Here is a 27,957-nt window from a genome sequence, read left to right on the forward strand (position 1 = left end):
ACTTATCCTTGGACCATGACCACACAGATAAGCACCAGGCCACTATCTCTATCACCATCAATGGCTTCATTAACTCCGGCTCCCTGCCCTCCCAAGCCTCCAACCTCATCGTTCCCCAGCCCCGCACGGTCAGATTTTACCTTCTCCCCAAAATCCACAGACCTGACTGTCCTGGCAGACCCATTGTTTCTGCCTGTTCATGTCCTACCAAACTTATTTCCACATACCTCGACTCCATCCTATCCCCTCTGGTTAAATCCCTCCCTACCTACGTGTGAGGTGTCTTGAACACTCTTCGTCTATTCCAGGACTTCCGTTTTCTAGGCCCCCACTCCCTCATCTTCACCATGGATGTCCAGTTACTCCACACCTCCATCCCCCACCAGGAGGGTCTCAAAGCCCTCCGTTGCTTCCTCGACCGTAGAACCATCCAATCCCTACTGTCTACTGATACTCTCCTCCCTTAGCAGAGCTAGTCCTTACTCTTAATAACTTCATTTGACTCTTCCCATTTCCTCCAAATACAAGGCGTAGCTATGGGCACGCGCATGGGCCCCTGCTACGCCTGCCTCTTTGTTGGGTACGTCGAACAATCCTTGTTCGAGGCATACCGTGGCCCCATCCCCGAACTCTACCTCCGTTACATCGACGACTGCCTTGGTGCTACCTCCTGCACCCACAGCAATTCACTGACTTCATCCATTTCACCACTAACATCCATCCCGCACTCAAATGCATCTGGACCATCTCCGACATTTCTTGACCTCACTATCTCGATCGCAGGTGATAGACTACTGACCGACATCCACTATAAACCCACTGACTCCCATGGCTATCTGGACTACACTTCTTCCCACACTGCTTCCTGTAAAGACTCCATTTCCTACTCTCAATTCCTCCGTCTACGCCGCATCTGCACCCAGGATGAGGTGTTCCACAACAGGGCATCAGAGATGTCCTCATTCTTCAGGGAACAGGGGTTCCCCTCTTCTACTATAGATGACGCTCTCACCAGGGTCTCTTCTATACCCCGTGACTCTGCTCTCACTCCCCATCCCCACCACTCGCAACAAGGACCGAGTCCCCCTTGTCCTCACCTTCCACCCTACCAGCTGTCACATAAAACAAATAATCCTCTGACATTTTCGCCACTTCCAATGCGATCCCACCACTTGCCACATCTTCCCATCTCCTCCCCTGTCTGCTTTCCGCAGAGACCGCTCCCTCCGTAACTCCCTGGTCAATTTGTCCCTTCCCACCCGAACCACATCCCTCTCCTGGCACTTTACCTTGCAACCGCAAGAAATGCTACACTTGTCGCTTTACCTCCCCCCTTGACTCCATTCAAGGACCCAAGCAGTCTTTCCAGGTGCGTCAGAGGTTCACCTGCACCTACTCCAACCTCATCTATTGCATCCGCTGCTCTAGGTGTCAGCTGCTCTACATCGGTGAGACCAAAGCTTGGCGATCGCTTCGCCGAACACCTCCGCTCGGTCCGCAATAACAAACCTGATCTCCTGGTGGCTCAGCACTTCAACTCCCCCTCCCATTCCGAATCCGACCTTTCTGTCCTGGGCCTCCTCCATGGCCAGAGTGAGGACCACCATAAATTGGAGGAACAGCACCTCATATTTCGCTTGGGCAGTTTGCACCCCAGTGATGGGATGCAAGCAAAAGCCTCCCTGGGCAATGCTGACGACAGAAACTGTACCACAGTGACTGACTGAAGTAGCCGATTCTGCAACCACCGACCATCAACCGTCACTGACCGACCGGAAAGACGTGATATTAGAAGATGGCTGGACACGAGGAAGAAGACCCCAGCGGTATGAACATTGACTTCCCTAATTTCAGGTAGTCCCTACTTTTTCCTCCCCTTCCCAGCTCTCCCTCTTCCTTTCTTCTTCCCCGCCCACCCACCCTCACATCAGTCGACCCGAAACGTTGCCCATTTCCTCCATAGATGCTGCCTCACCCGCTGAGTTTCTCCAGCATTTTGATCTCCCTGGTCAAGTACAAGTCTTGAGTGGGAACTTGGTCCTGCATGATGACACTGGAGGCGCCTCCTCTGGTATCTTTGGTCCTGCCTTGTCATTGCTGAGGCCGGCCGGGAGGAGGCGCCACCTGCCGGGGCTGACGTCGCGCGGGGGGGGCGGGGCGCGCGCGGGCGTCGGCGACGGTTTAAACCGTTGTTTCAAAATGCCGGTTGGCGCGGTTTTTAGCCTCTACCCAGGGTGCCCCGCGTGCTTCCCCACGGCTGTGGAGCTGCCGAGCATGCGTAGTGGCGCTCGGGGCCGCCATCTTCTATTCCCTGCTCTAATGGGAACGTTTTAACCGATTGGCGCCGCGCTTTCGGGGCGTTTCGGGCTGCTGGGGACCTCAGGCAGGCACCGAGAGACACCGAAAGGGACTTTTTCTGCAAGAAAAGACGGTGAAAATGTAAGTGAAGGCGGTTCTAGGGGCCGAATGCAGGTCCTTTGTGCCGCCTCTAGGTGTCACGGTGGGGCTTGTCGGCGCTGGGTGTGTTTGTCTCCCTCTATCGTTATATTCGGACAGAAAAAATGCTCGGGGAAAAAAAAATGTAACCGTGCGTCTAAAGAAACCCCCAAACGGCGACGAGGGGGAGGACAGCCGCCGAAAACGGTTCACCTGTGCGCGCCATGGCGGCTCGGCAAGGTTGCTGGCGCTGAGGCCTTTTCTTCTTTGTTCGTGGCTGGGCTTCGCCTCGGCTGCAGCCGCTCCAGCAGCGCCTTTGCCCAGTGTGACCGCCTGCTTCTGCTGCTGCCTCTGCCTCTCCCTCCCCTCCTCTGCGTGTGTCGACTTCAAGGGCCCGCTCGCTCGGTGGCACTAAAACTGAAAAGAGCTCCCTCTACAACCGGGCTGATCGCAGGCGGCCGGGCAGTGGCGGGTTATTTCTAACGGAGATGCCGGTGCTGGCGGAATCCAAACATATGCTGCTTTCGGCTCTCCGTCTCGTCGCCATTTTATGCAAACCGGACACATTTTAATGAAGCTTTTGCAATCTTTTAATCCAACGCTCAACGGCATGGATTCGGCTGCAATGGTTTTATTTATGCCCGAGCAAATAAATGAACTAGTCGCCTTACTTAAAACTTTCTTAAATCAAATTGGATCAAATCAAAGACGTCTCCCTTAATTGCAAATGTAGCATATCAACTGCTTCTGAAAAGGAAGTAGTAATGTAGAGTGTGGCCTGTCCTCTTTCCTCGGCATCAAGCCTAATCTGAGTAGTTCTACGAAAATCTAAACTCCAAGGTCTTGAACTTGCACAAAAAAATAAATTAATACTTTGTCGAACTGACGTGTAGATGTTAGTCCATAATTAAAACTGGCATGGTCTCAGTCCTGACACTCTTGAAATTAATTACAACTTGCATTCACCTTAAATATTTGTCCCCTCGGCTATTATAAGTGTGGTAGATCTGCTAAAATAAATTCAATATTAACAAAAAACGATCTTGTCTACATTTCTTCCAATCACACTGCTGCTAATAATGAATTTGAATGTGAATTGACAACCTCGGTCAAGTGTTCCTGTTGTGCTGTCAGCAGAACAGCCACAGCTCCACAAGGTTGCTTTTTGAAGTCTCAAAGTCTGCCCACTTTGGGGAAAATGTACAACAGTGAATATAGATAGGTACAGGACTTTAATGTAGATCTTTACTTTGGTTTTGCTAATCATGCATCTTAATAATAAATTAAAATTGCAGACTGCCAGAGTAAATGTATTTCTGCATTTTTTATTAACATAAAATCATATGACAATTGAAATTTGTGAAGTAAGTTTCAGTTCAATTTGACCTGACAGATTAATACCTGCTGATTTAGTTCAGCCTTTTACTGTACACAATATAGAGTAGGCTTTAAAAGAAAATACTGTTGATTTCCACATTTTTATAGAATTTATATTGCCAACCTTTGCCTTTCACTTAAAAACAAAGAGGATAATACAAACATGCATGGTCAAAGGCCCTAAAATAATTGGTTTTGTAGTAATCATGTTTAAACATTGGGATAAAAAAATATAATTTACTGAAATTACTAATTTCAAATTCACCATGGTAGACCATTACCATCTTGTTACACTTGTCATAGAACTAGTAGTAGTGTTGTTATTTTGAAAAAATATTGGAATATCATTGCTTCACATTCAGGAGAGTAGATTATGGCACAAGGTGCAAGAGAAACTGGGTTGGAAATTTTATATTCATAAGAACATATCAGTATTAAGCATTGTTCTTTACGTGGATGAACCGAGGAGTAAACCTGATCGTAATATGGGGGAATAAAATTGGATTAATGGTGAATTAGTGAAAATGGGTGCATAATGATCAATGCAAGCTCAATCGGCAGAATGGCCTGTTTGCATGCTGTGAATCTATGATTACGACTTAAATGATGTCCTACGGTGGTCTTTATAATTGTTATTACAAAAAAATGCCAGCAGTATAGGGCTAATATCTTGTCCAACAACAAATTACAATTTACTATTGGCTCAAAGTACAAGTTGACAGGAAAGTGGACTTTGGGTGCACAGGTACAAAGCTCCATTGAATGCAGGCCTTATGGACTTCTCCTATTGGCTTTCACGTGTGTGCAACGAGGAGGGCAGGGACACTTCAGGAAGGTGTGCTTGCCTGTACTAGAGTTCAGTTGAGACATTTTGGTATGAAGTAAGATTGGTCAATCTGATTGAAATGGTACAATTCTAAAGCTGGGACAGAAATACGTGGTATACATGCTCTTGTATACCTTTCTTAAAGTGAAAAGATAAATTTAAACCAAAGTGTCAAATCCTTGACTTTTTTTTATTCATGAAGTGTACAAATAAGAATCTGTTGTTTGTAGGACTTAAGTTATGTAGCAAAACTGATGAACTGGAACTCTGCAGGAGGATAGAAAATCTGATGGAAGGAATCAGAACTAAGAAATTTAACTAAAGATAGACACAAAAAGCTGGAGTAACTCAGCGGGACAGGCAGCAACTCTGAAGAGAAGGAATGGGTGACGTTTCAGGTTGAGACTCCTCTTCAGACTAAATATGAGCAAGGGAGTTGTTAATGAGAGGGCAAAAGCTTTTTACTCCATTGAATCCCAAGTGGAATTGCATTCATACTGGATGTTTTTCTCTCGGCAGTAATGCCCTGCTGGCACTCAGTCGTAAAGGCAAGGGTTGCAGGTAGAAGAGTGTTTCAATGAACTAAACATGGATGTTACATTGTTCGATAAGGTATCAGTGTGCAATTATCTGTGGAAGATATAGCTATGCCACTTTCTAAATCAACTCCCTTAAGTAGCATGTTTCCATCAACCAGCAGCCAGTGATTGTTGTATAAGTATCATCAAAGAGATTGCTTTGGAAACTAACATGGCAAAACTATTAAATCCCTTTGCGTCGTGAAATGGCAGCCAGTGATCATTGTCCCTGGTAATCTAATTCAGTTCTTTATGCTTTTTTAAAAAACTTTCGTATAGCAATTTCCAAAAGAATAAAATGTTATTCCATACCATAATTTTTTTGATAATGATTTGTGAGTTCCTTAAGCATAATTTTAGTTTTAGTGATGGAGTATGAAAACTTGCCATTTGGCCCACCGAGTCCACGGCAACCATTCACACTACTTCTATATTATCCTCCCTTCACATCCACTCCGTACACAGGGGAAATTTATACAGGCCAATTACCCTATAAAACCTGCATGCCTTTAGGATGTGGGCAGAAACTGGAGCACCTGGAAGAAATCCAAGCGCTCACAGGGAGAATATGCAAACACCACATAGACAGCACCCCATTCTCTGGCGATGAGAAGCAGCAACTCTACCGGCTGTTGCCCGAATTGCCTTAATGTGAGGGTATAATTATCTATTGTTTGTCCCTTAAATTTGTTTGCTGTGTCTAAATTGTTTTGCATGTCATCTTTCACTGAAGGGGAGATGGGGAGTACTTCACCCATAAACGAAGCAACCGGTGGTGGATGTTTGTTCATAATTCAGATACAGTGGATGACTCACAATATTACTCACACTTTGGTTAATGTGGAAGAGTACCTAATGGTGCTGTTATTACTGCTAACAATTACATTTTACTAATGTTAGATAATCAATTAAACCCTAAAAAGATCTGTTTTAAGTAAAGTGACTAATGCGCAGTGAATGATTTGAAAGACAATAAAACACTATGTTTTGGTTGGTAGTTGCCACAATTGAAAATATACATGTGTGCTATTGCAAGTGATGTTTTTTAAATGATATGGTCAGTAGTCAACTTAGGAACAAAATTGTGTATTTATAGTTAATCACTTTTTATTTAAATTTCAGTAACCATGGCGACCGAAACAGATATTGTGCCAGTGGAGGAGTCTGAAATGTTTACAAAGGTCAAAGAGCACAAAACCTATCAACGGCGACGAGAGGGTGGGCAATCAGAAGATTCCGACGGGCAGCAGAAAGAGCCGGATGTCGCTGAGGTAGCACAAGCCATGAACAGCAACATGCAGGTGGTAATGATGCAGCCATTGGACCCTACGTTATTACAAATGAAGCAGCCGATGGAGGGTGCAGCTCATGAGTCAGATACAGTAGATGATACACAAATTATTACACTGCAAGTGGTGAACATGGAAGAACAGCCAATAAACATTGGGGAATTGCAACTAGTGCAAGTAGCCCAAAGTAGCATTGATGAACTACAGGGAAACTATGAAAATGAAGCTCCCAAAGATGGACTTCAAGAAGGGGACCCAGTAATCTGTCATACTCTTCCTTTACCAGAAGGTTTTCAGGTTGTGAAAGTAGGCGCTAATGGTGAAGTGGAGACGGTAGAAGATGGGGCAGTAGAAGTAAGGGAAGAAGATGATAGTTCTGCTGCATGGCAGAAAGATCCTGATTACCAACCACCAGTCAAAAAAATTAAAAAGAAAAAGAATAAATTGCGCTACAAAGTGGATGATTCCAAAGATGTTGACTTGTCTGTATATGATTTTGAAGAGGAGCAGCAAGAAGGTTTGCTTTCAGAGGTTAATGTGGAGAAGGCAGTTGGAACAATGAAGCCTCCAAAGCCAATGAAAATTAAAAAGAAAGGTACCCATCAGTGTTATATTAAAAACTAAGATGCCGATTGTCGGAGTGATAAGTGGAAAAGTACTAACAGTGTTTAAAATGTTGGAAATATTAATTATTTTTAGCAACCTTCTCCCTATGTCACTCCATGGTCGCTCTTTTTCTTTCTTGTCTTTTTCTCCTGTTCCCCTCTTCTTTCCTTCTCATTCCACTCTTTTCCCTCACTGTCACCCTTTTTCCCCCTCATCAAATTTCCCCCTTGTACTCTCTTAATCCTGCCTTTTCGTCTATCACTCTCTCCTTTCTGCCTTCACTCCCTCATTAGCTTTCTTTTTCTTGCTCTTTTCCCAGAATATAATTTTCCGGACAATCGTTGTTTTAGGAATACTGATACTCGCTATAGTTATTTGACCATTATTGCTGAGACTAATCATCACTTTGCTGATGTTGAACAGAGCCAATTATTAGGGTTGGTTTTGTTTAGTTTGGAGATGCAGCGCGGAAAGAGGCCCTTTGGCCCACCGGGTCCGCGCCGACCAGTGATCCCAACACATTAACACTATCCTATACCCAATAGGGACAATGTTTACATTTACCAAACCAATTTACCTACAAATCTGTACGTCTTTGGAGTGGGAGGAAACCAAAGATCTCAGAGAAAACCCACGCAGGTCATGGGTCGAGCGTATAAACTCCGTACAGACAGCATCCACAGTCGGGATCGAACCCGGGTCTCCGGCGCTGCATTCGCTGTAAGGCAGCAACTCTAGTGCTGTGCGTATGTGAAGAGGAAAACATTAGTTGAGACCAAAGTCTGGGAAAATGGACAAGTGGATGTAGTGCACCTGGACTTTCAGAAAGCCTTTGATAAGGTCCCACATTGGAGATTAGTGGGCAAAATTAGAGCACGTGGTATTGGGGGTAGGGTGCTGACATGGACAGAAAATTGGTTGGCAGACAAGAAACAAAGAGTAGGGATTAACAGGTCCGTTTCAGAATGGCAGGCAGTGACTAGTGGGGTACTGCAAGGCTTGGTGCAGGGGCCGCAGCTATTTACAATATACATTAGTGATTTAGATGGAGGGATTAAAAGTAACATTGGCAAATTTGCAGATGATACAAAGCTGGGTGGCAGTGTGAACTGAGGAGGATGCTATGAGGATGCAGGGTGACTTGGACAGGTTGGGTGAGTGGCAGATGCAGTTTAATGTGGATAGATGAAAGGTTATCCACTTTGGTGGAAAAACAGGAAGACAGATTATTATCTGAATGGTGTCAAGTTGGGAAAAGGGGAAGTACAACGAGATCTGGGGGCCTTGTTCATCAGTCAATGAAAGTAAGCATGCAGGTACAGCAGGCACTGCAGAAAGCTAATGGCATGTTGTCCTTCATAACAAGAGGAGTTGAGTATAAGAGCAAAGAGGTCCTTCTGCAGTTGTACAGGGCCCTGGTGAGACCACACCTGGAGTATTGTGTGCAGTTTTGGTCTCCAAATTTGAGGAAGGTCATTCTTGCTATTGAGGGAGTGCAAAGTAGGCTCACGAGGTTCATTCCCGGGACTGTCATATGTTGATAGAATGGAGCGACTGGGCTTGTATACACTGGAATTTAGAAAGGTGAGAGGGGATCTTATTGAAACATATAAGATTATTAAGGGATTGGACACGCTAGAGGCAGGAAACATGTTCCCAATGTTCAGAACCAGGGACCACAGTTTAAGAATAAGGGGTAGGCCATTTAGAACGGAGATGAGAGAGAGTTGTGAATCTGGAATTCTTTGCCTCAGAAGGCAATAGAGGCCAATTCTCTGGATGCTTTCAAGAGAAAGCTAGATAGAGCTCTTAAAGATAGCGGAGTCAAGGGATATGGTGAGAAGGCAAGAACAGGGTACTGATTGTGGATTATCAGCCATGATCATAGTGAATGGCGGTGCTGGCTCAAAGGGCCGAATGACCTACTTCTGCACCTATTGTCTATTGTCTAATAGACTCTGCTTTCCATAGCCTTTGCTGTACTCTGCATCCTCGACCATGTGGAGTAAATTGCATCAGCTAAATATTAGTTTCTCTAGCTTGGGAGGAAGCACGTTTGTCTGAATATGGATACAAAGATTTCAGCTTTACCTTTAGTAACTGCATGCTGGGCCGTGTCATTGTTGAGGATACAGAGTTTAAAACCATTGATTGTGAGAAAGTTTGGTTCTGCCTGTTGCAAATTGTCTCCGCTGTTGAGTAAGTACTTAGTCCTGTGTTGCAGCTTCACCACATTGACGCATCATGCCTGGTGATTCTCCTGGCAAGCATCTGAGCTCATTGAATCAGAGTGGATTCTCAGGCTTGATGGTAAATTATGGTGCTAGAAATGCTGAAAGATTAGGTTACAAATTGTGTACATTTTTGCACATTATGGTCCAGTTTTAATGTACCAGAATCTGGTGCAAATCCTTCCCATTTTGCTTGTTTGTAATGCTATAATGTCAGTTGTCCTTGGCATGAGGATGAAACTATCTTCACGGGGACTGTGCCGTGGTCACTAAAGCCACTGCTACTGTGCACACGTGTTTTCACAGGTAGATAGATGTGCATAGGCAAATCTATCTTGCATATTGACATTTTTATTGTCATTTTATTTTCATGCTGAAAATATGGAAGGGTAGGAAAACAAAATGTTGGGAGCACTCAGTAGGTCAGGCAACATCTGTGGAAAAAGAAACAAGTTAATATTTCTGGTTGAAGACCCTTCGCTACAACTGGGGAAAAGAAAGCATGTTTTGCTTTTGATTGCTGGCAAAATGGGGTTAGAATGGGTAGAATAACCTCTGACGAGGTGAGACCAAATTGGTTGATCTGAAAACGAGAAGCTAGTGCGACCTAGGTGGGGCAGGGATAGCGCGAGAGTGAATGTCGGGGGTTACTTGAAGTTGGAGAAATCAATATTCATACCACTGGGTTGTAAGCTGCCCAAGCGAAATATGAGGTGTTGTTTCTCCAACTTGCGTTTAGCCTCACTCTTATAATGGAGGAAACCTAGGACAGAAAGGCCAGTGTGGGAATGGGAAGGAGAATTAAAGTGTTTAGCAACCGGGAGATCAGGTAAGTTCAGGCAGACTGAGCGAAGATGTTCAGCGAAACGATCGCTCAGTGTATGTTTGGTCTCACCGATGTATAAGAGTCCACATCTTGAACAACGGATACAATAGATGAGGTTGGAAGAGGTGCAAGTGAACCTCTGCCTAACCTGAAAGAACTGTCAGGGTCCCTGGACAGAGTCGAGGGAGAAGGTCCAGGGACAGGTGTTGCATCTTCTGCGGTTGTAGGGGAAGGTATCTGAGGAGGGGGTGGCTTGGGTGGGGAAGGATGAGTTAACCAGCGAGTTGCAACGGGAACGGTCTCTGCGGAAGGCAGAAAGGGGCGGAGATGGGAAGATATGACTAGTGTCGGGATCCCGTTGGAGGTGGCAAAATATTGGTGGATTATGTGTTGTACGCGACGGCAGATGTGTGAAAGGTAAGGACTAGGAAGTTTAAACTAGCATCTGCAGTTCTCTCCTACACTTGAACCACTAGATGTCTCTGTTCTACAACACTCCACAGAGCTCTGTTATTTACTGTGCAAGTCTTGCTCTGGTTTAACTTCTCAAAATGCAACACTTCACAAAGTCTCTTATATATTACTAATGACAGCTGGAGAGAGGGTAAAACTGAGACAAGATCACAAATGAATGACTGTCAGAAATACCCAGTTCTCATATACACAGTAAGAAAAAGTAAATTACTTAAATTTGGAAAATTAAATTCTGGTCTCTAAGTCTATTAGTGGCAGGCAACTGAAGCTTGGATGCAAGCTGGGTGATTGTTGTATGAATCTACATTCAATCTGCATTAGGTTCCTTCAATGTAAAGGAGACAATATTGTGAACACTGAATGCAGTATACTAGATTATAAGTGTATTACCGCTCCAGAGGGAAATAATGCTTCCTGGATGGTAGCATGAGAAGAGGTATAAGGATAAGTGTTGTGAATCCTGCAATTGTGCGGGAAAGTGCTGTGTGATGAGGAGTGATTGGTAGAGACAGAAGAAATATTTGGTTATGAAAGACCCCTGCCCAGAATTTATTGTGGGATTGTTTTTTCCCCAGAATAGCATGGAATAGCACTGATTGTTCCGTTTAGGGAAGTTGATAAGTACAGGTGGCTTTCTTTCCCATGTTTGATGCCATGAGTAAGGTCATTATGGATGCTCCGTCTTCCAACTTGCATACTTCTGAGCCTTCTTGCTTGTGGGGCAGTTATGCTGGTGAGAGACCATATAGTTGGCGATTGTTGTGAAGTTATGTTGTATATTGTCAGTAGTGTTCAATTCTAAATACATCAGACTTGTTATTTGTTAGATCTCCCAATGTATTGTATTTCTGACAGTCATTCATTTGGATGTTATTGTCAAGTTGGTAGGGCTGGGAATGATTTTACTTTGTATGAATTTGGTGCTTAAGTGCATGGCTTGTCTATTTAATTTTATCTTTTTCTACGTCCAATGTAAATATTATTTTACAATCGAATGGTTTGCTTGACCATTTCACTTTTTTTTAACCAACCACCTTGCTTTGGGTCTGGTTGTATTTTTTTAACCAACCACCTTGCTTTGGGTCAGGTCTGTCAATGACCTGACCTGCCAATTTCCTTGCCTGAAAAGTATTTTAGAACAAATAATCCTTCCAAATAAGCTTTTAAAAGTTTTCACCTCTGGACTTTTTGAAGCATACTAATACAGTAGTTGAATATATAGTTTAAATCATAAATAACATTAAAATAATTCCTCCTGGATTATGGTTGATTTTTGCAGTGCTTTGGTTGCCCAATTCAATTTTTGGAATATAAAATAACAGTCTTTTAGTATATAAATTTATGTTTCCTTAAATATTGAAAAACAGAATATGCTAAGGAGTACAGGCTAATTATGGGAGTAGTCAAAAGTGAGAAAACCGTTAATAGTTTAGGGTGATCATTCTTTTTCTTTCCTTGTAGATGTTGCATGATGTTACCAAAATGTTTTATTTTAAATTTCTGTTTCTGTAATATGTTGTATTTTGCTTTTAAATAAATAGGGCCTTAAGTTTATGGTTAACATTTCAAGTTGACGTCCAAGAAACCTGCTGGATTATTACCAGACTATGTTACATAAAGAGGCAGTAATTCTTTTTCTTGCGAGAGGGACTAAAACGGGTAAGGGTATGGCTTCAGATTACGTTAGTAGGTTACTTGTGCTCAGGTCGAGAGTAGCCCATAGCAACAATAGTCCTCGTAATTTTTAAAGACCCATATCGAGATAGGTTATGCAAAACACTTTTTTTCCCCATCAACTGTAAGATATTGAATTATTTGGTTCGTAATGGAAGCTAATTGCTTATGTACCATTACTCTGATACCCTTACTATAATACTTAAATTATTCCTAAAAGGTGGCCAAGTTTGAAATCATTATTAATTGAATATTGTATTCTGGTCATGGTGGGAAAAGTTTCCATGAATTTCTTATCGTTATACTTTGGAAATAACACCATAAACTTGGTGTTGACTTCTTAATCATCATTATTTCTTGTGTATGATTTCATCAGTTTACTGAGGTATTATGCACTGGTCACTGACCTTTTATCTTAAGACTGAAGCATCCTAGATGCTGTCGATTTGGGGGGGGAAAACCCACTGGGCTGCAAAAATTGTGCTGAGGAACATTGCCGAGAGTAAGTTATGAAAATTAATTTTATACTACATTAAACCAAGGGGGACCCGTTGGGTACCATCCCCTCAACACACGGGAGGGAGGGGGGAGGTAGATGGATGCTGGGGGAGGAAGAGAAAGGCTGGGGGGAGAGGGGGAGAGAGGAGGGGAGGGGAGAGAAAGTACGGGGAAAGGGAGAGAGGCCAGGGGAGGAGGAAGAGAACTGGGGGGGGGAGAGAGAGCTCTAATACAGGGCTCGTTCTTCACTCGCAGTGCTTGCCGCAGTCTGAAAAACGAGCGGGGAGCGGGCAGTGGTGAGCGAGTCAACCAAATTACCGCATGTTCAGCGGCTTCAATCCAGAGCCCAGAGGGCGGGGCGGCCGAGTGCGAGTTGACTGTGCGCGGGTGGCGACCAAATGACTGCGAGTCGGGGGGGGGAGGGTGATGGGGTAACTCACAGCGTGTGGGAAAAGGTGCGCAGCACGCTGCGCAAGCAGACCCATTGTGATGTTATCAGCTCGTTTATTTTCAAAGTTATTTGAGATTTGGGAACATTTTCTTAAATAATTCAAGAAATAAAGCTCGACTTTTTCGGGTAAGACGATTTTGGACTCCACCGGATATGTAAAAAGAATGACCGTAAGGGCGTCGTTTTTTGGAGCAGATGTGATTACACGCACACAGACACACACACACACACACACACACAAAATCAGACTTTTACTAGTTATGAGATAATGAGGAGATCCATTCTCATATTCTTATGATGCATATAACTGAAAATCGTCATGTTTCTTTTTAATTTTAGGGGTAAAGAAGACATTCCAGTGTGAATTGTGCAGCTATACTTGCCCTCGACGTTCCAACCTAGATCGTCACATGAAAAGCCACACAGATGAGCGGCCGCATAAGTGTCACCTTTGTGGGAGAGCCTTTCGAACAGTCACACTGTTGAGAAATCATCTCAATACACACACAGGTAACAAAAATAACTGCATTAATTAAATATTTATCGTGTTGGGATAATCAAGATTTAAAATGTCAGAATTCAGTTTTGTGTTTTAGCCATATATATATATATATTTTTTTTTAATCTCCTGTATTCTATAAGAAATCTCACTATTAGGTTCCAGTATTTTGTTTCATACAATAGCTGAGAAAATAATTTGCTGTGTTATTCGTGGCAAAAACAACTTGTTCAGACCTACTTAACGGTCATACTTTTATCCATGATATAACAGAAAGCAAAACCTTATGATATGGGGGCTAGTTTACCTTTTGTGTGGGCAGAAAATAACATCAAACACATTTGGCGGGTGAAAATGACAAATGGCCCGACTGATGGAGACGAGCAATGAAAAAAGTAATCAAATTTCCTTTAAAGGACCTTGGTGATGGTGTAACGTGGGCTCACTATTTCCCAACCTGCACTTAATTCTGGGGAAACCTGGTCTATGAAACCAGGGTAGACAAAATTGCTGGAGAAACTCAGCGGGTGTGGCAGCATCTATGGAGCGAAGGAAATAGGCAACGTTTCGGGCCAAAACCCTTCTTCAGACCGTTTGAACCAGTTCTTGGCCCATTGTTCCACAGGGCCTGACCAGTGAATGCAAGTCCCACCTTCAGAATTATTGTAGTAACCAATTAAGCCACTCTGTCAACATTTTTTTAACTGTCATCTACATTGAAATATATTGAAAGTTCTTCACACTATTATTAATACTAATAAAATCATAAACACTAAACTTGGGTTGCACCTAAACTGGAGGGGGACCAACATCCTAGCCGGAAGGTTTGCTAATGCTACACTAGATTGGCAAGGGGCTTGGATATTGTGTAGGACAGAGGTAGAAGTTGGTATGGAGGGTGGTGTGGAAAAGGTTAGTGGACAGAATAGGCAGGTGAAAGGCGGAGAGCGAGGAAGGAGGGTTGGTTTAAACTGCATGTATTCAAATGCAAAGGGCCTGACGGGTAAGGCAGATGAGCTTAGGGCATGGATAGGTACGTGCGACTGAGACGTAGACATGACTGAAACCTAATTTATGGACAGGCATAGAAACATAGAAAATAGGTGCAGGAGGCGGCCATTCGCCCTTCGAGCCAGCACCGCCATTCATTGTGATCATGGCTGATCGTCCCCTATCAATAACCGGTGCCTGCCTTCTCCCCATATCCCTTGACTACACTAGCCCCTAGAGCTCTATCTAACTCTCTCTTAAATCCATCCAGTGATTTGGCCTCCACTGCCTCTGGCAGGAAATTCCATAAATTCACAACTCTCTGGGTGAAAATTTTTTTCTCACCTCAGTCTTAAATGACCTCCCCTTTATTCTAAGACTGTGGCCCCTGGTTCTGGACTCGCCCAACATTGGGAACATTTTTCCTGCATCTAGCTTGTCCAGTCCTTTTATAATTTTATATGTTTCTATAAGATCCCCCCTCATCCTTTTAAACTCCAGTGAATACAAGCCTAGTCTTTTCAATCTTTCCTCATATGACAGCCCTGCCATCCCAGGGATCAATCTCGTGAACCTATGCTGCACTGCCTCAATCACAAGGCTGTCCTTCCTCAAATTAGGAGACCAAAACTGTACACAATACTCCAGATGTGGTCTCACCAGAGCCCAATGCAACTGCAGAAGAACCTCTGTACTTCTATACTGAAATCCTCTTGTTATGAAGGCCAAGCTTCCATTAGCCTTGTGCCTTCACTTCCTGCTGTACCTGCACGCCAACTTTCAGTGACCGGTGTACAAGGACACTCAGGTCTCGCTGTACCTCCGCCTTACCTAACCTAACCCCATTGAGATAATAATCTGCCTCCTTGTTTTTGCTGCCAAAGTGGATAACCTCACATTTATCTATATTATACTGCATCTGCCACGCATCTGCCCACTCACTCAACCTGTCCAGGTCACCCTGCAACCTCCTAACATCCTCTTCACAGTTCACACTGCCACCCAGCTTTGTGTCATCCGCAAACTTGCTCGTGTTGCTCCTAATTCCCTCTTCCAAATCATTAATATATATGGTAAACAGTTGTGGCCCCAACACCGAGCCTTGCGGCACTCCACTCGCCACTGCCTGCCATTCTGAAAAGATATTCGAATCCTCTCTAGCTATAGGCCACCCCCAGGAAGACTGGACAGTAGCCAATGGTGTTCCTTTGTTAACGCAGGGAAATGGGGATAATCCAGGAGGTATGAAGTATATATAACTATGGAGATATGGCTATATATAAGTGCTGGCCCTGCAGCCAATTTACCCATTTAGAATATACTTGAAAATATGGTTAGCTTTAGCATTTCCTTGTTCTGGCCGCACCATTGAAGTAAGGCTTGGTATTTCTATTATTTGGTATTGTGTGCCAAATTATTGTTTGTCCTCTTTATTGCTTACTGTAAGCATACTGTGGAAATTGCAAAAGCTACCGCTGTTGAATTTAGCACAAATAACACACTGTTGTTGGTTGTGGAGCTTGGATGTAATGTTGTCAACAACCTCCTAGAAGGCATTATGATTGTTAATTGATTTTGGTTTTGCAGTTTTGGGCTGCATTCATCATTCTGCTGGTGGTCAGTTCAAACTCCACTAATCTCCATTGACTGATGGATAGACTCGGAAATATTGCTCAAATAGTGCATCCTGAACTTGGTACACCCCAGGGAGTGATCTTTGTCTCTCCATACTACGATGGCTGTATGTTGTTAATGCTATTAAGACAAATGACACATCCAGCTTCTGCCAATGTCCTTGCTTTGGCTTTTATTATGGTGGGATTGTTTTGAATGGGAACTTTCAGTTACACGGAGGTCATGATAGCTACTTTTCAAGTTTAGTTTCTTACACCTCGGTCAGTTCTTCTGAACTCTTGCCCAGCTGGATGATGTAGAAACATAGAAAATAGGTGCTCGAGCCAGCACTGCAATTCAATATGATCATGACCGATCATCCAAAATCAGTACCCCATTCCGGCTTTCTCCCCATATCCCTTGATTCCGTTAGCCTTAAGAGCTATATCTAACTCTCTTAAATATATCCAGTGAATTGGCATCCACTGCCTTCTGTGGCAGAAAATGCCATGTGGGATTTTTCCTTTCTTAGAAAGTCCTCCTTTGTAAGAAGGCTTTGCTGGTGTTTAGCTTACCAAGTTCCAAGTCAATCGTAGCTATCACATGGATGGTGTTGATGAGAAACATTTGGTTGGTTGTCTCTGAGAGAATGGAGCACTTCAAGGTTAGTAGTAAAAGTGGAAAAAGAACTGTGGATTCTTACTCTCAGCCCAAAACTCTGCATTGGATATTTGTCATTATAACTGGCTGTTATGCCTGAGAATGATCTGTCATTTAGTGGTGCTTTGGGTGCAATTGGGAGCAGTTGAAAACAGGATAGTTTTGACATACACTTTGAATATTTTCCTGGTTCCTCAGGCTGCAATCAGGTTAAAACGAGAAGGAATTTGACTGACTAATTCAATAGAACAACACCTGCACAAAGTAAACAAAATCCCAGAAAGTTCTTGACAAATTAATTTTTGCATCTACCAATTGGCTCTTAATTTAATCATTTCTCTTTATTCAGAAGAATATTATTGAGACTATTCCAAATACATACGACTAAGTAATCACCACTGCACTAAAAATGTAACATCTTATGAATCTGCAGCTGGTGAATGAACTTTACTTAAAATGTAAGTGTTTAGGAAAAGGTGTTTAGTTAAATCTGACTGATAAAAATAATTTGTTTTCATTTTATTTAAACTGCAGGGGGATGAATAAATTGCATCATTCTAAAACTGAAATCAATTGTTATAAAACTAAGCATGCAGTGGTGAAATAATGAAATAACAATATAAAAATAGTGTTTTTGCAATTGTAGGTACTAAACCACATAAGTGCCCTGATTGTGATATGGCATTTGTAACCAGTGGAGAGTTGGTGAGGCACCGTCGCTACAAACACACCCATGAGAAGCCATTTAAATGTTCCATGTGTGACTATGCTAGTGTGGAGGTAAGAGTGAAATATTAAATCTTTGTCTTCGTTAAATTTTATGAAACATTAGCAGGATTGAAATTAATGTATACCTTTAAAGAAATAAAAATCTGATATCTACAAGGACTTCAATGGGATTCCCTTATTATGGAAACATTAATATATGGTACATTATTGAGTATGGCGCTGAAACAACGGTTGAACTTAATTTTGTATCATTTCACGCTATATGGAAGTATTGTAATGAGCAATATTGAAGACAAATGTATTTGAAATTTATTGAAAATGTCCACAAGACAAAGGTATAATGGAATGAATGCTGTATTCTCATGTTTTACAATTTGAATTGATGTTTCAAAAGTAAATGTAAATAATATGGTAATTACTTTAAAACTAACATTGATCATGTGTTGGACACCTAGAGAAGACCATGTCCAAAATTGTGTATTTTGGGAGATTTGGTAATGATATTGGGCACCAAAATGTAAATACAGTCAATAGATAGAAGTGAGAATTAGTTGAACAAAAAGAGTGAGTGATTGAATAATTAATTGGGCCAAAGTTATAATACACTGTTATAAAATGCTCGTATTCTCAGGACTAAAGGGTAAATTGTGAAATATGTGACTGCCTTTTTGATTTCCAGGTCAGTAAGTTAAAGCGCCATATTCGCTCTCATACTGGAGAACGCCCGTTCCAATGTAGTCTTTGCAGCTATGCCAGCAGGGACACCTATAAACTGAAGCGCCACATGAGGACCCACTCCGGTACAGTAATCCAGTGCATTCTGCTATTTAATCTTGAGTGCAGTACTTATTTGTAAGCTTGTTCTAGATGCACTAGTATTGTGAAATTTTGTGTTAAATAATTTGTTTCTGGCAGAGTTAAATTCTTTTAGTGCTAGTAAAGAAAATAATTGGTGATGTTACGTTGTAATGTCACGTCAGGTAATGTTCAGTCCTTTATTTATAGCTTGGTATTCCTTTACAAAGTTCTTCCCAACAACAGGTACTATTCTCAGATGTGCCGTTTCTACAGTATTGGAGGAAGATATTTATCAGAATCCATATGAGATGAACGATATAGGTGTTGCATTTTGGACAAATGCAGGTTCACACCAATCTCTTGCTCCAAGTAATGATGCCGTGATGATATGTTAATCACCTTTAAAGACTAGCTTCAACATTCAACCAAGCTTTATCCAGTGATAAAGCTGGACAATCTCACGTGTGTAGTGAAGCTTTCTTTCTGAAAATTCTAGTTTCGTTTAGAGATACAGTGTGGAAACAGGCCATTTAGCCCACCGAGACCGCGCCGACCGACGATCCACACACATTAATACTACCCTACACACGAGGGACAATTTACACTTACACTAAGCCAATTAACCTACAAACCTGTACGTCTTTGGGGTGTGGGCTGAAGCCGGAAATCTTGGAGAAAACCCACACTGTCAAGGGGAGAACGTACAAACTCTGTACCGACAATAGTCGGGATCGAACCCGGATCTCTTGCACTGTAAGGTAGCTGTGCCACTGTGCTGCCCAGTATGCTTCATTTTTAACATTGAAGCAAATCATTTGGTGTTAAAACGCATAAATGTTTTAGCGTAAATGTTGTTGCTTTTAATTAAAGTGTGCAAAAACACCATTCATTGTACGAATCTTTAGCAGAGTATTCTTATAGTGTAAATTTCTTTACCAGGTGAGAAACCGTATGAATGCTACATTTGTCATGCTCGCTTCACTCAAAGTGGAACAATGAAGATGCATATTTTACAGAAACATACAGAAAATGTGGCCAAGTTTCACTGTCCACATTGTGACACCGTCATTGCTAGAAAAAGTGATTTGGGTAAGTGCATTCAAATTTTCAACAGTTTTATTAAATGTGTACAAGTCCTGCTCTACAACTGTTGATTTGTTTCCAGGCCAATGATATTTCTAATTTATTTTGTATACATTTGTAGCAAATAGTAAAATAGTTCTCTTACAATTGAACATTAAACAATATTCACATCCAAGCAAACATTAGTGAGGGACACGCGCAATGTCTTCAAAGCTAAGGTTTTGCTCCATGTGACCTGTAATTCATTGAATTTTGTGGCAACAAAAATATTAATGTAACACTTAGATTCATACACTTTGCTTTTCACCCGAATGCTCTCTATGTTTACTTTCGTTGGTTCATTCATTCTTTCCCTTCTATTATTTCCAAAGAAAAACACACAAAAAACTTATAGAGAGCATTGAAAAGCTGTGCACTTCAGCACTTTGATAGTAGATAAAATAAATGTCTGATTTCTTGTGCTGAACATGACGTACTTGCATGAAGTACAATTTTTTAATTTTTTGTTTAATGTAGTGATGCTACGAGGAGACCATTGTAGGCACATGCTTGTTCCTATATTATCCTATCATCACATTGCTTGACTGTGCATACAATGTCGCCGTTATATTTTTTGGCTACCAATTCCAAATAACTACTTGTAAGATCCATTTTCTGATGGGCAAAGAAATGTAATTTTAACTTCAATACTTGCTGTCATAGAGAAGAGAAGCATTTTATTGTCACTAAGTAAGCTTTTCATTTTGTTTCTTATTGATTAAGATTTTATATTGCTTTATATTAGCAGTGTGGTAAAATGTAAATTAAGATAAGCGATTTGTCACAGCATTAACGTAACATTACTGTTTCTTACGCCTAATTTCTTCTCGTTATTATTTGTCTTTTTTCGGAGATTTGTGTAATACACTCACTCAAAACAATGATTCCTGTGTGTGGCACAGAGCATCACATGGGATGCTTGTGGTACATTCATAATCTGTTATTCCCACCATATAGTGAGACAACATTATTGTACAATTTTGCCCCTCTTTTATGGCAAATTCTACTGTGAGGTGCAAGTCATATCTCTTCAAACCATTTTCTTCCCAGGTGTTCATTTGAGAAAACAGCATTCCTATCTTGAGTCAGGCAAAAAGTGCCGTTATTGTGATGCAGTCTTCCATGAGAGATATGCCCTCATACAGCATCAAAAATCTCACAAGAATGAGAAACGTTTCAAATGCGAACTTTGCGATTATGCATGTAAACAGGTATTGTACTTGAAACATCCTTATTAATTTAACTGTGGGTGGTAGGGTGGTATATTTAGTATATTTTATGTTTTTATGATGACAGTTTTAGATCAGAGAAATTTAAATTCTCGGGAATTTTACTTCATAGAAAGTCGGGTCAGTGGGAATGTGGTAACATGGATATGGAACTTGGTTTTGAATTAAATGTGACTCGGGTCAATCTATGGAATTTGGGTCAATCTGTGCAGTGTAAGTGATGAAGAAATAGGCCACAAGTAGTACAAAAGTTAGTGTTTCAAACCAAGTGGAAAATTAGCAATTTTGCTGAGAAATAGAATGGATTTTGAACTGCCAATTTTTCATCATGAATAAGTGGTAGGTGTGCATTTTGAATTAAAGTAGTGATAGAGATGCTCATGGCAAGAGCCAAAAGTAATTTGTTAAATGTTCATAACCTTTCAGTGCATACCATATTACTTACTATATTAATGCTGTTCTGTTTCTTTCCTGCAGGAACGTCACATGGTGATGCACAAACGTACTCATACTGGAGAAAAGCCTTATTCGTGCAACCAGTGTGATAAAACCTTTCGGCAGAAACAACTGTTGGACATGCACTTCAAGCGCTACCATGATCCTAGTTTTATTCCTGCTACGTTTATGTGCTCAAAATGTTCAAAAGCCTTCACTCGTAAGGTATCAAATATCTTAGATTTGTTCATTGCTAGCAGGTAATGTACAAATGTACAAAGAAAATACTAGAAAAAATTGAAGGTTTTGAAGGAGGGTTGTGGTGATGTGCTGCTCCTTCACAAATTAACATGACTTTTTTTCATTTGTGAATAGCACTGCCTTGTTTTTCAAGAGCACATTTTGGTGCTTGTTTCCCCCAAGCATAGTACTTTCCTGAGCAGTACTTTTCAATTGAAGGGAAGCATATTTATCAGAATGTATTTGAAGTCACGGCGCAAGGAAAATAGACCACTGAATCCATACTGACCATCAGTACCCGTCTACACTAATGATGTGTATAGGCTATGTGTATATGATGCTCTTCTATTGTAGGCTGGCTCCTGGAATCCTAGCTTAATCACCATAACTTTGCTTGTTTGTAAGTAATCAAGTGCAAAAGCATATTTAAAACTGATGGAGATAAAGCAATGGGCTCCATACATTCACACCAAAATGTCTGGCAACTACTGTTAAAATATGTTAGTCTGCTTTTGAAACAATATAGTTTTACTGGGGGTTACACAGAAAAGCTGGAGAAACTCAGCTGGTGCAGCAGCATCTATGGAGCGAAGGAAATAGGCAACGTTTCGGGCCGAAACCCTTCTTCAGACGGGGAGATTTACTGGGGAGAAGGAATGGGTGACGTTTCAGGTTGTGACCCTTGTTCAAACTGAAATGGGGTCTCGACCCTACTTCAGTTTGAAACATCATCCATTCCTTCCCTCCAGAGATGCTGCCTGTCCTGCTGAGTCACTCCAGCATTTTGTGTCTATCTTCGGTTTAAACCAGCATCTGCAGTTCTGAAGAAGGGTCTCGACCTGAAACGTTACCCATTCCTTCTCTCTAAAGATGCTGCCTGTCCCCATTCAGAGCTGCCAAGTAGTACGGGTTTTCCGTATTTTATACGGAAATGCAATAAGAATAGTGATGTACGATTTTGTGTTGTATACGGATTTTAAATACGGAGTTCGGTTCAGTCTGAAGAGGAATCTCGACCATAAACGTCACCCATTCCTTCTCCAGAGTCGCTGCATGTCCCGCTCCAGGTTTAAACAGAGCTTTGTCAGTTAAACGCGTGGGAATTTAAACGAAGAGCTGTCGTCTGCGCGCTGTGGGTTCTAAATATAGCGCTACCGCTGGAGCGCTATGGGCTTTAAACAGCGCTACGATCACAGACTGTTCGGGGAAATTCTTGTATAACAATTAGTCAGGTTATTTAGAGTCAGATGAATGCATCTTGGTTGTCATATTTTCAGCATTTATATATTTTTCATGTAAAATTGGACTGCTGGTTAATCCTACACCATAAAGAAAAGAATGCAATATTTAGAATGTTGATGCGGTTATTGTATTTTTTCCCCAAAGGTTGGAATCAAATTATTGTTTCTGTAACCGGAAGTTTTTTGGTTTAAAAATTAAAGTACTTATTGACCTTCTTGCTTTGCATTTTGCAGAATACGATGACAAAACATGCTGAGAATTGTAGTGGGCCAGGAGGTGAGGAAGGAGATGCAGCAGAACGCAAGAAGAGCAAGGGACGAGGGAGGAAGCGGAAAATGCAATCTAAGAAAGGAGATTCTTCTGATAGTGGTAATTTTGTGCTCTACTCTAAGTCTTCTGCAGTAGCTTAACAAACCTGAATAGAAAATTCTTATTCAAATGTCTGTATTATCTCTATAGAAAGTGAGATTGGGAATGTGGTTAGAAATTTTCCGAAACACTTTTACCAATTCAAGAATGTAATTCAATTCTGTGTAACTCATTGAATGCCCCGTAGATCCGGCAGAAGATAGTTACTGATCTATTTTTGTTTGCTTTGCAAGAGGATAATACTTATGACCCAGACCTGTTACTCTCCAGCCTATATATAATTAATTGGGGGTGAAACAATTGAAAACTACCTGTATTTAATTAAACTATGCATTAAGCAGTTTACATTTTGATTTCATTGACATTTATTGATTATTGCTTGGTTGCTCATTATTTTCCCAATTCCTAATATTATCTCATTTTCCATATTCCATTGCAAGCAAGTATTTTAGCTATAAAACACAGTTTACCAGTAAGCTTTAGTTTTACTTTTTTGCAATTGGTTTGGGATTTCCACTTTTGTTTTCTACTTCAAAGCATTGAGAACTGTGGAGAGGTGGTAGAAATGACAAGAACAATCTAAATATTTAAAGTGATGATATGAGGGGAAAGTAGAGAAATATCTAGAGGTTTTATATTTTAATATTTGTCACTCTTCTATTAATAGTTGTTACTTTTCCATATTATATATTCTTTGTCATTTTGTTTTATGCTCATTGATTTCAGCACTATAGAAACATAGAAATTAGGTGCAGGAGTAGGCCATTCGGCCCTTCGAGCCTGCACCGCCATTCAATATGATCATGGCTGATCATCCAACTCAGTATCCCGTACCTGCCTTCTCTCCATACCCTCTGATCCCCTTAGCCACAAGGGTCACATCTAACTCCCTCTTAAATATAGCCAATGAACTGGCCTTGACTACCCTCTGCGGCAGAGAGTTCCAGAGATTCACCACTCTCTGTGTGAAAAAAGTTCTTCTCATCTCGGTTTTGAAGGATTTCCCCCTTATCCTTAAGCTGTGACCCGTTGTCCTGGACTTCCCCAACATCGGGAGCAATCTTCCTGCATCTAGCCTGTCCAACCCCTTAAGAATTTTGTAAGTTTCTATAAGATCCCCTCTCAATCTCCTAAATTCTAGAGAGTATAAACCAAGTCTATCCAGTCTTTCTTCATAAGACAGTCCTGACATCCCAGGAATCAGTCTGGTGAACCTTCTCTGCACTCCCTCTATGGCAATAATGTCCTTCCTCAGATTTGGTATTCAGTAGACTTCGCACTTTTTAATAATTTTTAATAATTAATAACTTTTTAATAATTAGATAAACAAGTTTTTTCCTAAATTAGATGAACAAGTTACTTGACTGTTCCTTTGTTTTTATGATGATACTTTTGTAGATGAAGATGATGTTGCTGAACCTGATCTAGATGGAGATGAAGATGATGAGCCTGATGTGGGCAAGGCTGAGAAAGAGGAAGATGAGGAGGAGGAGGAGGAGCCTCCTGTTGTTGAAGTCATCCCAATACCAACGCCAACCAAAAAACGAAGGGGCCGACCACCTGGAAAAAGTAATCAAGCAAACAAGAATGCTGGTAGTGTACTCTTTTCTTTAAAATATTTGGAATGTGTCCATAAAATGTAGAAATATCCTATTATTGTGTACCTTTGCTCCTGTTTAAATGCTAGCTGTAGCGGCACAACCCGGCCTTCATGACCAGTGAGGTCAGAAATGGGTAGCTGATGGGAAGAAATGTATTTATGCGTAACACATTTGCATCACAAATTTAATATTTGTGCATATTTAAGGAAGGATGTGACAATAAGAAATTAGTTTGAGAAATATAAGAAACTAGGGGTGTTTGAAGTATTTCTTGAATTGTGCACGCGATTCGTGTTGAATCTCTGGTATTTGTCTAATACAAAATAACCCATGATCTAGCAATTTGACCCATGATCTAGCAATAACAGTTTGAACCAAGAAAAATATCTATAATAATGACACACTCAGCTGCAATTTCGACATTTTGATTCAGAACCTACAAGTTGCCAACCTGCAACACTATCATGTAGGCATCAGAGAGTAGGAATGAACGGGTCCTTTTCAGAATGGCAGGCAATGGGGTGCCGCAAGTCTCGGAGGGACCCCAGTTATTTACAATATAATAACAATTTAAACGTGGGAATTAAATTTGACATCTCCAAGTTTGCAGATGACTCGAAGCTTGGTGGCTGTGTGAGCTGTGAGGACGATGCTATGAGGCTGCAGGGTGACTTGGATAGGTTGGGTGGTGGGCAGATGTTTGGCAGATGCAGTATAATGTGGATGAATGTGAGGTTCTCCACTTTGGTGACAAGAACAGGAAGGAGATCTTATATAAACATATAAAATTCTTAAAGGATTGGAAATGCAGGAAAAATGTTCCCGTTGTTGGGGGAGTTCAGAACCAGGGGTTACAGTTTAAGACTCGGGTAGGCCATTTACGATTGAGATGAGGAAAAACTTTTTCACCCAGTGAGTTGTGAATCTGTGGAATTCTCTGCCACTGAAGGCATTGGAGGCCAATTTACTGGATGTTTTCAAGAGTTAGATTAAGCTCTTTAGGCAAAGGGAATCGAGGAATATGGGGAAAAAGCAGGAATGGGTTACTGATTTTAGATGATCAGCCATGATCATATTAAATTGCAGTGCAGGCTCGAAGGGCCGAATGGCCTACTCCTGCACCTATTTTTCTTTGTTTCTATGTCTGGTTTCAACGTAGAAAGAGAACAGCAATATACATTTGCTTCCTCCTTTCCAATTATGTGTGGGAATGAACCATTTTTGATCAGTTCCCCTACTTCAGAAGCATAGCTATATTTCATGCATTTATTCTTGGCTTTGATTTAGTTGCATTTTCTCATCAGGAACAGGTCAACAATTACAAGAAACAGGGGCTACAACTATTGAAAACATCATTGTTGAGATAAAGAAAGAGCCCGAGGCAGAAGATGTACAGGTGCAAGCAGGAATTGAGGCTCAGAATGGAGACATCACACCTGAGATGATCCTCAGTATGATGGACCGGTGATGGAGGAAGGCCAGGCATGCTAATAATATGGCCCAGCGCAATAAGATAAACATGTATTTTTTTGCTTTGACACATGCTTATATGAAATGATTTAGACCATTTAACCTTTTGAGTACTAGAGAACTTTTCATCGGGAAGCTGAAATGAATATAGACTAGTCCCTTCTTACAGCATAGAATGCTATTTATGAATCAGAAATTGTTATTTTATATGTTTAAAAATTGTCCCCAATGTTTTCTCTGAATAATTTCTCAGTACTGAAATGGTACACCATGAGATGCTTTGTATGCTTTATGTACACAGAGCAGTAAACTTGTTCCTGTCCTAATATAACAATTGTGTACAGTATCTGTGCCGTAGCTCCTTTTGCATAAGAGGAATGTTTCCCAGTGGCACGAAATATTGTGATATATATATGTTGCAAAGAACATAGGCTATTTTTACCATAACAGTCCTGCCCTATTTAAGAGCTGAGCAGGTGGAAATTTGACTTGTAGTAAACTTTAAATACAAAAGAATTGTGAATTTTTGGAAGTATAGTTATGACTTTGTGCAACCTGATTATAAATGGTAATACATAAGTTTTGGTTTCTTTCACTATGGTAGGGTGTATCAAAGTGCAAATCACTGATTCAAAATCATTGTGTTACTGTTAAATTAAGTTCAAGCCACATGAATTATTTTAGAACTGACCACCCATAGTAACACTGATGTTTGTTGTGTGTTTGCTTTTTTTTGTACAGGGCATCTCAAAAATGGTCATGCTTGTTGTAGATAACTTTTTTACATTTTAATCTTTTCTAGTGATTATGTATCAAAAGTGCAGGAGAATAACATTTTAACCACTGCTTGAGACGTTTACAAATTATTTGTCACAAAGAGTCAAACTCTTCCGTGTTTGTGAATATGTGCAGAATCATGTAAAAATTAATTTGCAAATTGAGCTGTTCAGAGCAGAAACTGTCAAATTGTAATAAGCACATTCACAGCATACTACAAATCCCTTTATAGTTGCAGATTTTAATGTTGTAAATTTTAATTACTTTCATTATAGGTTGGCTGTCTCCCACCTATTACTTTTCGCTTCTCTGAACCTCTATGTATCTGATATATTTGTAAGAGGGCATAATGGAACTAATCCTTTAAAACTAGAAGAGAGTTTTGAAGATTGAGTTATATCCATTTGTGCTTTGTGATGCAAAATAAAGTAATGTGAAGTTAGCGCTATTGCAGATATGAGAAAGTTGTGCCAGAAAAGAATGTCAGAAAACATATGCTTTATTTGCTAAATCAACATGAATTTTTTTTTGTTCTCGGTGAATTGCAATTAAATCTGCTTTGTGCCCATTTTTAGCTTTTGACTCTGGGTTGATTTTGGGTTTTTTTTATTGTGGCTGTACTGTTTCCGTGAAGGACAGGGAGACAAGCTGATGAGAAAGCATTGTAAAAATACTCTTTCAATGGGTTTGTGAAAGCTAGGGTAAAGCATCTAATTAATGTAGTGCTGTACAGCTGGTAAATAAACCATTTACCTGCCTTTCATGTGTGTTTTCATTTTAGTGAATTTATATTACATTTGCATTTTCATCCATCCGTCAATATTTGGAGCATATAAAATCGCAGAACCAGTGCATTTTTATAAAATATCTGTTTTGTAAATTTAAGATTGTATTGGTTCTCACTTAGGGTGTGTTT

General features: G+C 41.0%; 1 protein-coding gene across 1 annotated transcript; it reads left to right on the forward strand.

Annotated features, from left to right (window-relative positions):
- The first annotated feature begins 2,239 nt into the window (after window positions 1-2,239).
- ctcf (CCCTC-binding factor (zinc finger protein)) lies at window positions 2,240-27,799 on the forward strand. The gene is made up of 11 exons (XM_055648473.1): window positions 2,240-2,439; window positions 6,340-7,101; window positions 13,606-13,776; window positions 17,676-17,809; window positions 18,438-18,558; window positions 19,496-19,645; window positions 20,729-20,889; window positions 21,385-21,567; window positions 23,058-23,193; window positions 24,592-24,786; window positions 26,099-27,799. Exons 2-11 carry the CDS (start codon window positions 6,345-6,347, stop codon window positions 26,260-26,262), a joined length of 2,172 nt encoding a protein of 723 aa, XP_055504448.1. The 5' UTR covers window positions 2,240-2,439; window positions 6,340-6,344; the 3' UTR covers window positions 26,263-27,799.
- The last annotated feature ends 158 nt before the right edge of the window (window positions 27,800-27,957 follow it).

The sequence above is a fragment of the Leucoraja erinacea genome, chromosome 17 (assembly GCF_028641065.1).
Source record: "Leucoraja erinacea ecotype New England chromosome 17, Leri_hhj_1, whole genome shotgun sequence".
NCBI lineage: Eukaryota > Metazoa > Chordata > Chondrichthyes > Rajiformes > Rajidae > Leucoraja > Leucoraja erinaceus.